General features: G+C 36.5%; 1 protein-coding gene across 2 annotated transcripts; it reads left to right on the top strand.

The window, feature by feature from the left end:
* Positions 4012–10047, top strand: LOC109722888 (flocculation protein FLO11-like). 2 transcript variants are annotated; one of them, XM_020251067.1, is made up of 7 exons: positions 4012–4484; positions 4944–5275; positions 5754–5859; positions 6148–6271; positions 6374–7123; positions 7281–9081; positions 9342–10047. In XM_020251067.1, the coding sequence occupies exons 2-7, from the start codon at positions 5077–5079 to the stop codon at positions 9758–9760; spliced, it is 3399 nt and encodes a 1132-aa protein (XP_020106656.1). In that variant the 5' UTR covers positions 4012–4484; positions 4944–5076; the 3' UTR covers positions 9761–10047. The 2 variants fall into 2 exon arrangements, with proteins under 2 accessions (XP_020106656.1, XP_020106655.1); XM_020251066.1 differs by having other exon boundaries at positions 4012–4533.

Below are 12611 nucleotides of genomic sequence, written 5' to 3'. Positions count from 1 at the left end.
CTAGAGGTCAATTTTTGATGAGCTACATAGTGGAAAACTTCGGTACTTCTATTTGTTAGTTTTATCTTAACCTTTTGCTTTTCAGATGAAATATTGTTCCAAAAAACAGGCAAATATATCTATTTACCATGAGGGAGTTTTTATGATAGTTCATATTTATTTATTTGTATACTTATAATCTACTGTTTCTCTTTTTTTTGGTGGAAAAGAGTAGTGTTATTCTCCTCTTGATAGGGTAAAAAGATATGTACATGTAGGCCATTTACAGTGCTCATCAACCACAAAAAATGGTCGCAAAAAAAGTAATTTTATTTCTGGAAAATGGTCACAAAATAGGCTTCTAATCAATCTGTAATAGCTTGTAATTATGTTTGATATCTTTTTTATGCAATTGGTTTGTGCATTCTGTTCCTGATTGGAACCACTTGAATTGTACCGTTGCAACACCTTGAACGTAAAGGAAAGACTCTATCCGTTCGGCGGTCTGTCGACGCGCCCGAATCCGACCAAAAAGGCAGGTCTCGGGGCATGACACAACCCCTACAAAGAGTTTTTTACTCTAACCATAGCTACAATTACAAGTCGATTCTTTTTGGAAAAAATATTAGGAGTGCTCAAAACAGACTAATTAGTTGCTTCCATAACAAATTAATGGAGAATTTCAAAAGAGAATTTCATGGCCTAAGCTACATGAAGATGCATGATGTTTGAGTAGAATACATTTTCCTAAATCACAAGATATAAAATGGACACGAACCAATTAATTTTGGCTTTATGTAGGGGAAGGGGACTATGAAAGATGGCTACAGTTCACCTCCTCTTCTTCTTCTTCCTTATCCTATTTTTCCTTCTCTTACCCTTTGTGGTAGAAATTAATTAAGCTCTTATTCGATAGTTTTTATGCAACCAATTCTCTAAGTTCATCAACAAACATAGTTTGAATGCCCTCAAAAAAAAAAAATAAAAGGAAGCGGTTTTTAGCGTAACTAATTAAAAGTTGAAATGAGCTTTTGATGAATCTATGAATAATTCAAAACTTTGATTTTACTATATTGGTCATATTTCGGAGGATCAATAAAACACATGTTCGATCGTCGCCCTCTAAGCGATCTTGTCAAGCATCTGTGCATAGGAGTTCTAAATAAATAAACATGGTAGGGACAAAATAAGCATTTCGCGCAATTCGTCATAACACTTTTTTAATTATAGTAGATCTGATTTTGGCTAGCTAAATTTGATTGGATTTAATATATCTGATCTGTGTATAGTAAAATTGACCTAATTACTTAACATCACTTTCCTTTCGCTTACATGTGGTGCATGTAGTGTTACATCTTTGATCACGTATTTATACATCAATCACTACCATGAATTTATATCGACTTGTTGGATGGGCAAATGGTGGTTCAAATGGAATGTTGAGTGAGAGGATTTGACCTCCAATGAAAGCTCTCCCCTACTGGTTTTAAGATAATACTTACAAGGAAAGAGGTTTATAAACAAACAAGGAATGATTGAAAATTTGTACCTTCCATGCATTACGTTATTCTTTTCTAGCTAGGGATGTCGATGGATATAGATATCCGAAATTTTATCCAAATTCGAATCTGAATGAAATGTATTTATCTAATACTAAATGGATATAATTTCGAATATGAGTATCTAGAACAGAAATCCGACCGATTTGGATTCGAGTATGGATTTTGATTGTACTCAAATCCAAACCCAAATTCGAAATTATTTTTCATTATATATGTGCGTGTGTGTGTTTAATGTTGTATTTGAATTTGTATTTTAAAATTGTAGGTTTAATATAAATATTTGGAAATATTATAAAGAGAAATATGGATATGGGTTCGGGTTCGGGTTCGGGTTCGGGTTCGGGTTCGGAGTTTTAAAATATGTCGAATTCGGATTCGGGTTCAGGTTCGGGTTTGGATTTTTGAAAATTCACTCCGAACTTTTCCTATAATGATCCTTTAAATGAGGAATGATCCTTTTCTGAATGTACGTATTAGGGTGGTGATATACCTGTATCAACCTCGTTTTCATGAGGTTGACACAAAATTGATTTGGATTTGTTTCGGACATGAAAGGTAGGTATGGATTTACAAAAGAACGCCCAATTTATAGTCATTAATAAGAGTTCGTCTCTAAAGTTCGCTCAGATGATGTGTGTAGAACAAAGTTTGCATTTGATGCTGCATTTCCAGTGAAGAGTAGGCGAGAAGACGCCGAAGACACGACTACCGATCGAATTATCAATTCAAGGAATTCTTCAATTTTAAAGCACGAAAACAAAATAAACATCAACACAAAAAGGTATACGTAGAGTAGATCCTTCTTCGCTATATTATATATGGCACTGACGAACTTAGACTAACCTACGTATATTTGTTACGAAGAAATTGATCATTAAAGGATCTCTATATGAAAAACCAAAAAGAAAAATATTGCGAAACTGATTGACTAAGCTCAAAGATTCAAGTGCGATGCTCTTTTAAAAGTTTTACAAATCTAAATTGATCGAGTCCTTACAAACCGGTCTTAGCGGAGAAAAAGGAGAGAAGCCACTCATGGGGCGGAGTGTGATGCTCCAACCAAAGCTGCAAATGCAATATATCAAATCTTTTCATGAATATAGAGACCGCTATTCTCCGAGATTTTAGGTTTTGGATCAGGTCCATGTTGAAATTTGAAGATGTTTATATCAACCACCAATGTCAACCACCAAATTGAAGCAACAGCGTGCTTGGTTCAACGTCATAACTTCTGAGAATTGGACCTAAGCGTCCATCATCAAATCGACATGCTTGAAAATTTAGGTCGAGACTAACACGCAACGGAAGCGAATGACGCTTATCAATTGCCAATCAACGAAGAAACTATTTTAGGAGATTGGCATTGCACAGAATTAAAATTCGCAAATCTTGTCGAATACTCTTATACCATGAGATCCATCTCTTTCCTAGGTTCCTTTTTATTTTTTGTATTTTCTCTTTGACGATGTCTGTAGGTATTCCTAAACCCTAAAAACCTCACCAGTTGAAAACTCTGAACCTTAGATTGAAACTTAAGATTTATGAAATTTCTAATAAAATTTTAAATCAGCTAGAAATTTTACTCTTTTATTTTATTCGATACAACATAATTTAAAATACCAAACAACATATGAAATTTAAACTGATTTTTTTTTTTTTGAAATAAGTAGCACGCTATCCGCTTCATTTATTTCATTTATTTAGAAATAAACTTAGTTGGAAATCTAAATCAATTAGGATTCAAACTTGGGACCTCGGGTATCAACCATCGAGCCTTTTGCCATTTGCTCTAGGAACAGTCAGTTAAAACCGAATAAATTAACTCAAAGGTACAGTTGACTACGGTCCACAGCACAAAATGCAGGAAAAAAAAAAAGAATTTTGATTTCGTTTATTAATCATCCAATTGCGAACCACCACGTGTGAGACAAGAGTCGGACACGGTGGATCCACAGATCCCCCGCTAAATCAGTTAATCACCCACGTAATTTCCCTGCCCATCAGAGGGTATTTCAGTAAAATCAGCGTCATCTATCCGAATAGCCGCAATAATTAAAATACAAATAAAATAAATAAATAAATAGGCTAAATTACACTTTTCTCCCAAACTATAAGAAACGTGACTTTTAGGTATCCACATTTTTAATTTATTATAATTTTAGATCGAATTATTAAAATTAAATTCTACATTCTTTTTTAATTAACTAAATATTAATATGTCGTTTAAATAAAAGTGCTGTAGCAGTATTATAATTAATAACATAATAATAATTAAAATATCACGTCACTTTTATATTATTTTATCAACTAATTTAGATTGTAACACTTAATTACAATAATGTATAAACTTTGATCTTTAAAATTATAATCAATAAAATTTGAGGACCGAAATGTCAACATACTAAGTTTAAGGACTAAAAGTATAAGTTAGCCGATAAATAATAAATGAATAAAATGAGAAATACGAAAACCGCTACAGAAGAGAGCAGAAGCGAGCAAAAAGCTGCGAAACTCTGCTGTGTTTGAGAGAGAGAGAGAGAGAGAGAGAGAGTGAGAGCGCTTTCCTTCGAGGAAACGTTAGTTATAGCGAAGAGGGGAAAAGGAAGAGAGAGAGAGAGAGACAGAGAGAGAGAGAGGAAACCCTAGTTGTCCTCTTGCTCATCGTCGTCTTCTTCTTGTTCGTAAAGCTAACCCTACCGCTGCAAATTGTACTCTGACGAGCTAGGGTTTTGGTAACCCTTTCACCCCCGCGCTCGATCCCCTTGCCGCTTCGCGGTTTCCCCGCTACCGGAGCCGAGTGCCTGGGGATTCGCGCTCGCGGTGCTCGGGCTTGTGGATTGAGGAGGAAGTGGCGGCCCCCCCGCAGGGGGGACGGGGGGAGGGGGAGGAGGGGGCGCGGGGAGCTCGGTGGAGGAGATCGGGAGCTGCTGTGGTGTGGGAATGGTGAGTTGGGAACTCTCTTTGGTGTTTGCGAGAGAGAATTGGTTGTTTGGTGAGCATTTTTACTGCAATTGGGTACAGAATCGCTACTGTTTTTTTGTAATTCACTACAATTTACTGTTAGTCTTTTGTCGCTGCTTGCGTAGGTTAGTGGTTTTGTTTAATGGGTCGGTAAAAGTTCCAATTTTTAACTGTTTTGGTCTTTTGGTTCGTTGCTTTGGTCCGTAGTTTGCCTGAGATGTGATGAGACCTTTCAAATTTTAATTTTGATTAGAAAATATCTGTTTGAAAGGGCAAATTCTTAAAATAATTGTTGAAAGGAGCGAAAACCAACTGAATGTTTGGAAACAAATTGAAGGCCTAATTATATTGCAGGTTATTGTATGTTTCTTTCATATTTACGTTATTTTTGTCATGCCTTTTGCCTTACCTTGGAGCAATAATCGCGGTTATGTTTTACAGGTCATGGCATCGGAATTGCTAGATAGCTCATTCTGGGTGCAAGATTACAACTTCACGGGATTTGTGGTTTGTGACGGAGGAGGAGACTAGTAAGTTTTCCGTTAAAGGGGGCTGATTCGTGCGGTTGCGAAAGATGCCACCATCACACCAATTGAAGTTCTCCCCCAGTAGGGATCGCAGGCCGGCGACTACGCATAGGAGGGGTCTCAGCTTTGAGAGTGGACTGGCCGTTAAGGCAAAAGATGATGATCTTGCCTTGTTCACCGATATGCAGAATCGAGAAAGGAGTAACTTCTTGCTCCACACATCAGATGATTTTGATGAGTCCATATGTAACGCCTGTACCCATTCAGTATTCACAAACTCAATTCTTTTTTTTCTTGCTCAAATCTTATTTGGGTATAACACACCAGGGGCCCTCAAACTGTTAGTTGTATTATTAATTTAGCCCCTGATCTTTCATTAGCTACAATTGGAGGCCCTAATCTTTAGATTTCTTAGCAATCTTACTCTTCTGGCTAAAGTAATCTCTCAAGTTGGATAGAAATATCAGCATAATCATCATCTAACAAGCATGTAACTTTGTTCTTTTCGTATGTGGCTCTCATCCACTTTTGTGGAGGAATTAAATTGAAAGGGTTAGATTGCAACAGCATGCAAATGATAGGGTAGCCTAATTGTGACAACTGGGAGGTTAGGGACCAAATCGATACTTCCCTGAAAGGTTGGGGACCTGCACCTGCAGTGCAAATTGCACTTCTTATTGCTGGATATTTACTGTTCCTTTTTTCCTGGCTTCTTATATATCAGCGAAACTGAGATACTTTTCGGATTTCAAGCTTGGCATCAATATTCCAGCTCGAGGAGATAGGAATGATCTGCTTAATGCAGATGGTGATAAAAATGACTATGACTGGTGAGTTCCTTCTAGAACAGGCTTCTGAGAGTTATTATTCTTGCTGTAGTACTTTTTAGATGTATATGATGCATGATCCCTTTTTGATTAAAATCGTGTTCATTCGTGTGATATTTAGAATATGTGAAGTGTTACCAGGCTTTTAATTACTCAGAATTTGCACTGATTCTACGCTATATGCATTCACCTTAAAGTGAACTCAGTTAACTGCATAGAGAAAAACTGTGCTTCAATTTGATAAACTGATGTTTTACAGAAGTAAAAGGATTATCTCTTCTTACGTTACAGGCTTTTGACTCCCCCTGATACTCCACTCTTTCCTTCGTTGGATGATGAAGAGCCCCGATCAGTTAGCCAGCTCCCTAGGGGCAGGCTACGAAGTCAACCTATACCGCTTTCAAGCTCATCTACAGTAATGATCAATTATTTATCATCCGTTCTTCACACTTCAGCCTACTGTGATTTGTTTGTTTGGGATTTTTACCATGGGTGCTCTATGTTTCTGTGCTGACAGATTGAGAAGGGTCATAGGACAAGTAGGAGCAGCACAAGTCCACGCAGACTAAGCCCATCTCCATGCTCTAATAGTAGTGTAGTAAATCCAGGAACAAGACCATCTTCATCTTCTCGCTCTAGCCCGTCTCCCTCTGTACGAGCATCGACACCATCACGAAGACCTTCCACTCCCCCAACTAAGTCGTCAACACCAAGGTCTTCAACTCCCACTTTACGCATTTCAAGCACCAGTTCAACTGGTCAAGCACTTTCCTCTGGGAAAAGAGGAACCTCCCCCATAAAAGCTAGTCGTGGAAATTCTGCTTCACCAAAATTTCAAAGTTGGCAATCAAGTCTTCCTCATTTCTCCTCAGATGCACCACTAAATCTTCGAACTGTTCTTCCAGACCGGCCTGTATCACGTTCAAGGGGTTTGTCCCCTGCATCTGGAAGTGGGACAGGTTCGAGTTCAAAATTTAGAAGACAGTCGATGTCGCCAACTCCATCTAGAACTAGAAGTGCCAGCTCATCACATAGTCTTGAGCGAGACCGTTTAAGTTCGCATAGTAGAGCTTCTGTCACATCCTCTGGTGATGATGAAGTGGACTCTCTGCACTCTGTTCCCGTGGAAATTTCTAGCAACCATTCTACAAGAAAAATTGCTGTTCAGATGCATAGCAGAGCAGCTGTACTATCATCAAAACCGACAAGAAACTCTTCTGCTAGTTCCGCACCAAAAAGTTCTTTCGATTCTGCACTTAGACTGATGGTAGGGTTTATTATGCTGTTTCATCTATTTTTCTCTTTTCTTGAATTACTGAATTCTTGCATTATCTTATTTACTTTCTACGAGATTTGTTCTTAATGTCATTTTTCATAAACCATTTAACATCCTTAATGTAGATGTTCTACTTATGTTTCTCTAGGAACAAAGAAAAGCTCCTCAAAATATGTTCAGGCCACTTTTATCTAGCGTTCCTGCCACTACATTTGGTGTTGGGAAAACAGATACTATGCAGCATCCTTTGTTCTCAAAGAACTCGTCATTCACAGCAAACAGCACTGCTAGCGCTGATCATGGTCCTGCCGTCACTCCTTATATTGAACATGGTTGGGAAAAGACAGAAGATCCTGATATCCAAGAGGAAGTATTTATCTTTGACAAGGTGGATGAGCTTAATAATGAACATACAAATCGCAGTATCTCTACAGTAAAGACTCTAAACAGCATGGAAACAGACAAATTAGAAGACCAGGAAAATGCTGCAGTTGATGTTGATCAAGTAACAGCCACTGAAGTTGATATCTGCGGAAAAACAGTAACTTGCTCTATATGTAGAAAAAAATTTAGCATTGTGGAAATGTATGGTGATACAAATGTTTGTCAAGAATGTTCTGAGAAGGGTGGAGTCGTTGCTGCGGAACCTGATGCCACTTCACTTATTAATAAGAATGCGATAATTCAATCCGAATTGCCATCTGTACTTGAAAGATCCAGTGAAGTGCAACTTCCACCAGTTCTCGAATCCTCAGCAAGAGATAGCAATGATGCTTTTATTGAGCATCGGGAAAGGAACAGTGAATTGTCAACTGTACTTCTATCCAAAAGCAGTTCATCGGAATTTAAAGAGGGGCAATTAGATGGGCAGATTGTAGATGAAATCCCACAAATTAACTTTGGTTCTGGACCACAAAGTCAGAGCAAAGTGACTAGTTCCGAACCTCAGGATGGTGGCAGAATCCAACAGATAGAACCGACTACACGTACAAGCGAGCAAAACCTTTTGGAAAACCTAATGAAGAGCCAAACTGATATTGGTGGTAAAGGTATCTCGGAACTTCTAATGCAACGCTCAAGCAGCAGCAAGTGGCCTAGTTTTCAAGGAAGGGCTTTTGTTGCCACAAATTTACCTTTTTCTGAGTCCTATGTGAGAAATAACAGGACTGTCATGAAGCGCAGCATAGAGCATGGCAGTTCTTCAGCTTCATCTTCTGTCGATTTGGGATCATTTAAGCAGACAGAAGTTTGGGTTCATCACCATACACAACAGAGAAACTATTTAAGTGGTCAAAGCACCAGTTCAGTGTCAGATATGTCGATTAGCAGTTCTTCTGCGCCAATTTTCCCAAAAAGTGACATCAATGACGACTTTGATTATATAGACGATGTAGGAAAAAGGGCCTCAAAAATGAGTATGTTATCAACTGAAGAACTTAATGACACTTTTGGTAATGCGGAGCTGAGTGCTCCAAATTGTTCGTCTGTCGGAACATTCGTTGTTGATCAAGAAACATCTGCTTCTGAGGATGCTTGTATGAATCTGAACGTGTCTGACTCACAAATAAGTCAACCAGCACCAGATAATATGGTTTTTGATGACCAAACTACGTGCAGTATTGTTAATCAAGATGTTTTATGTAACACGAGATCTCGGAATCCAGATAAAGAAGAATCAAGTATAATCTCGCAACCTTCTTTCCTTGAGGAAGGTCGTTTACCAAGCACAAAACTGAATCATGACGAGGCATCCTTCTCTTCCGTCGCTGTCCTAGAGCAATTAAGTAATCACATCATTCTTGAGAATTCACAAGCAGAGCTTGAACAATCACAGGATTTCAGTAACGTGGATATGTCGCGTGAAAATTGTGATTCGACCACATCCGAGAAGGATGTGTTGCTTTCTGCAGAGGAATCTAACATTTCCAAGGCTCCTCACAACATCAATGGTATGTATTAAATTGAATGTGATTAACCATATTCTTGAAATTTCAGTTTTCGCTAAGTACCTCTTTCGATAATGATCCTTTATAACATATTTATATAATGCTTCTTGAGTTCGATCTTCTCTTGATCATGGTTCCTTTATAAATTTGTCGAAAAAAGTTTCCAAACATATATATATTTCCATATTAGTCATCACTGCCTTTCTTGTCTATACCCATATGGAAATGGTTGTAGTATGTAACTTTCCCTTCAACTCTTACAGAAGAGTCAACTACTATGGCTGAAGGGCCGAGGAGACAAATCCGGAGAAGCTTCACATTGGAAGAAGCAACCGACACTGTACTCTTCTGCAGTTCTATCATTCACGATCTTGCGTATAAAGCTGCAACCATTGGTATGGAAAAGGAACTGACCTCACTGGAGGCTCCTCGCCCAACTGTTACTATTCTAGGAAAGTTTACACAGGACAATTTACACACAGAATCCGCCAAATGTGTCCCCAAAAACTGCGTGGTGAAAAGGAAAAGGTTGGAAACGGATATGAAAACACCATCTTCGAATTTACAAGAGAATGCAGAGAATTTGGTTTGTTCTGCGCCTTTCTCTAGTGAAGTTCCAAAGAAAGTTGACAGTATGAAGCCCCCGAAGTTGGAATCAAAATGCAACTGTACAATAATGTAGGGAGTTTCTTCTTCGGCGAGAGTATCAAAATGCTTATCTTTTAAGAATTTCGACGCTGGAATCAATGATTAGGGGGAGAGGTGTTACTATTGCCTTTTGATTGTACCTGCTGATGCTCTTTTTTCCCTCCTCTTTTGGTTTTCTGGGTTTCAGAGGACACTTGTGCAGTTTGAGCTATTCTTTTGTAAATTCTTTTTCTTGTTTCTTCAGCTATTGATTGTAATGTAGCTTTTACTAGCTTTAAATTTCACGATTGCCATGTTAAGTTCATTTTTGATTTTTGATCCTCCTTGTTATCTATGGGCCACTGCACCCTAACTTAGATTAAACTCTGTATAGTTTTTACTCATATGCTCATGGTTTCTGCGGCGAAGTTGGCACGTGCGTCAACGTCTAAGCCCAAGAGGCATATTATTTACCAACTCGGTGAATCATTTGTGTCAATAATTACATTTAGTAAATGAGTTGCAATGACATTAAATTCTTAGGCTTTGTTTGGATGTCCCTAAAATCTTTTTTTAATGTAATTAAAGCGTAGGAGTTTTAAATTTTACTTATTGAAATATCTTGATACTCATAATTTGATAGGATAGTATTTACATTTCTGAAATGATTTATTTTATTTTGAAAAACTAATTTAAAGGTCAAATATGATGTTCTAATTTAGACATTTGAAAACACTTTTGAGCTATTAATCACAATAGAAAAATTTGTATACCAAATAGAATATACATAATTTATTCTGACATCCAAACTGGCCTTAATTGTTTTTATTATGCTGCGCTATCTTCTTTGTTCTCTTTAAATAGATAAACCTGCGATAGGTTTAAGTAGTTTGACATGTTCATAAAATTCTTCGCAAATATCTAGTTATGAATTAATTGGTTTGAAAAGTAAACACTTGTTGAGATAATAAGGGAGAAAGGAGTGACAAAATGAGTTTCTATAATATAAGGCTTAATTGTTTTTATTATGCTGCTCCATCTTCTTTGTTCTCTTTAAATACATAGAAATGTAAAGATAGTAGTTTGACTTTTTTATAATTCTTCACGAATATTCAGTTATAAATTAATTGGTTGGCAAAGTCAACACCGTTTGAGATAATAAGTTACACAAGAGGGACAAAAGGAGTTTCTATAATATAGATTTTTGGATGGCGATAGAGAAGCTATGCCTATTTTTTTAGCCTTCTATTATAGTGATACTCTCACATGAGACCACAAGAGGTTTACTTACTTTAAAAAAAAACATTTATTAATTACTAAATCAAGTTTTTCGAAATAACTACAATTATAGTGACTGAAATACAAAAATAATTGCACTCTATACAACTATTATAGAACATGTTTCACTTTCACTAGCAACGGTGTTGATGAAATGGGTCAAATGTATGGATATTCCCTGTACTGTCCCAGGAGTGCTTCTTGGTCCATGCACTTAAAACGCTTCATGAGCTTATGCACATGATGAAGTTTAATACCTAACTATTAAAGAAAATGTGATTTTTATATATTATAAAACGACCTCAATTCTCTTCAAAGTAGACCGAAATAACTTAGCGCACTTATAATTTCAAAAGATAACGCTTACTTTATAAGTAAAATTAAATTTTTTTTTAGTAGATGTAACAACTAACAATTTTTTTAAAATGACAAATAAAAAAGAATAGCAAATCGTGATATCCGTATAGAATATATTTTAGCCAAAAAAAATGTTGACCAAATTTTTTGTCTCAATATTAATTAAAACATAGCATTTGACGTTGACCAATTGCTTCTTCGGTCTACTTGTGCTAAGATTAGGGATTTTTTTTTTTTTGAGAGAGAGAGATAGGTAGCATGCTACTCGTTTTGTTTATTTCATTTAGAAATAAACTTAGCTGGAAATATGAATTAATTAGGATTCGAATCTGGAACCTCGGATACCAACCACTAATTTCTTTACCACTTGCGCTAAGGATAATATCTTGTCAGACTATTTCGTAGTCTTATATATTGAAATAAGTTATTTAGTAATTTTTATTCAATATGAATCTTCTTATATAATACACGTTAGAAGTGTGGTCAAATATCTAGTCTAGACTAATATAGCAAGTTCGACATTTAAATTATTTTTTATAACAAAATAAATCACCTTGTGTATATTATTTGATTAAATCATATATATCAACACCTTTGTAAGTCCTGAAAGGCGCCTCCACATACAGTAATCCATAGTCAAAGTTAGGGGTGTTTACAAACACCCAATGAGAAAGGGGTGGCGAAAAGAAGATTAGTTTTATAAATAAAATTTTGGCATGATCATTTTGTTAATTTCGAGTTTTCGGAGGATCATTTTATAAAAAAGCCCATAGGAAAGTGTAATTATTGGCCAGTAGCAAAAGATCTAGTTAAAGTAAACAGCTAGTTGATAGATGAGTTAGAGAAAAAAATATATATTATTATTATTTAGAAATCAATCTTTGGATTCTTTAAAAACTGTTAGACGAATTTGAGACGTTGAAAAAAAATTGACCGAATTTTGCAGCACTAGATGACATGTTTTGGTTGTGGGGTATAATCCCTTCCTTTTGTTTTTGTTTTTTTCCTTTATTTCACCCGAGACCTCAATGATTCACCATTTGTAGCTAAATTCCATTTTTATCTTCACTGCTCATGATCATTAACAACATTATGGTGCAAATTCATTCCGCCACAAATACAATGAGTTCCTAAAATAATTATATTTATTTATTTTTTTGAGAAATAGGTAGCATGCTACCCGCTTCGTTTATTTCATTTAGAAATAAACTTAGCTAGAAATGTGAATCAACTAGGATTCGAACTTGGGTCTCGGGTACCAACCATCAAAC

Source organism: Ananas comosus, linkage group 17 (genome assembly GCF_001540865.1).
Source record: "Ananas comosus cultivar F153 linkage group 17, ASM154086v1, whole genome shotgun sequence".
Classification (NCBI taxonomy): Eukaryota; Viridiplantae; Streptophyta; class Magnoliopsida; order Poales; family Bromeliaceae; genus Ananas; species Ananas comosus.
The sequence above is the reverse complement of the archived record's forward strand: the minus strand, read 5'-3'. Positions and strand labels throughout refer to the sequence as shown.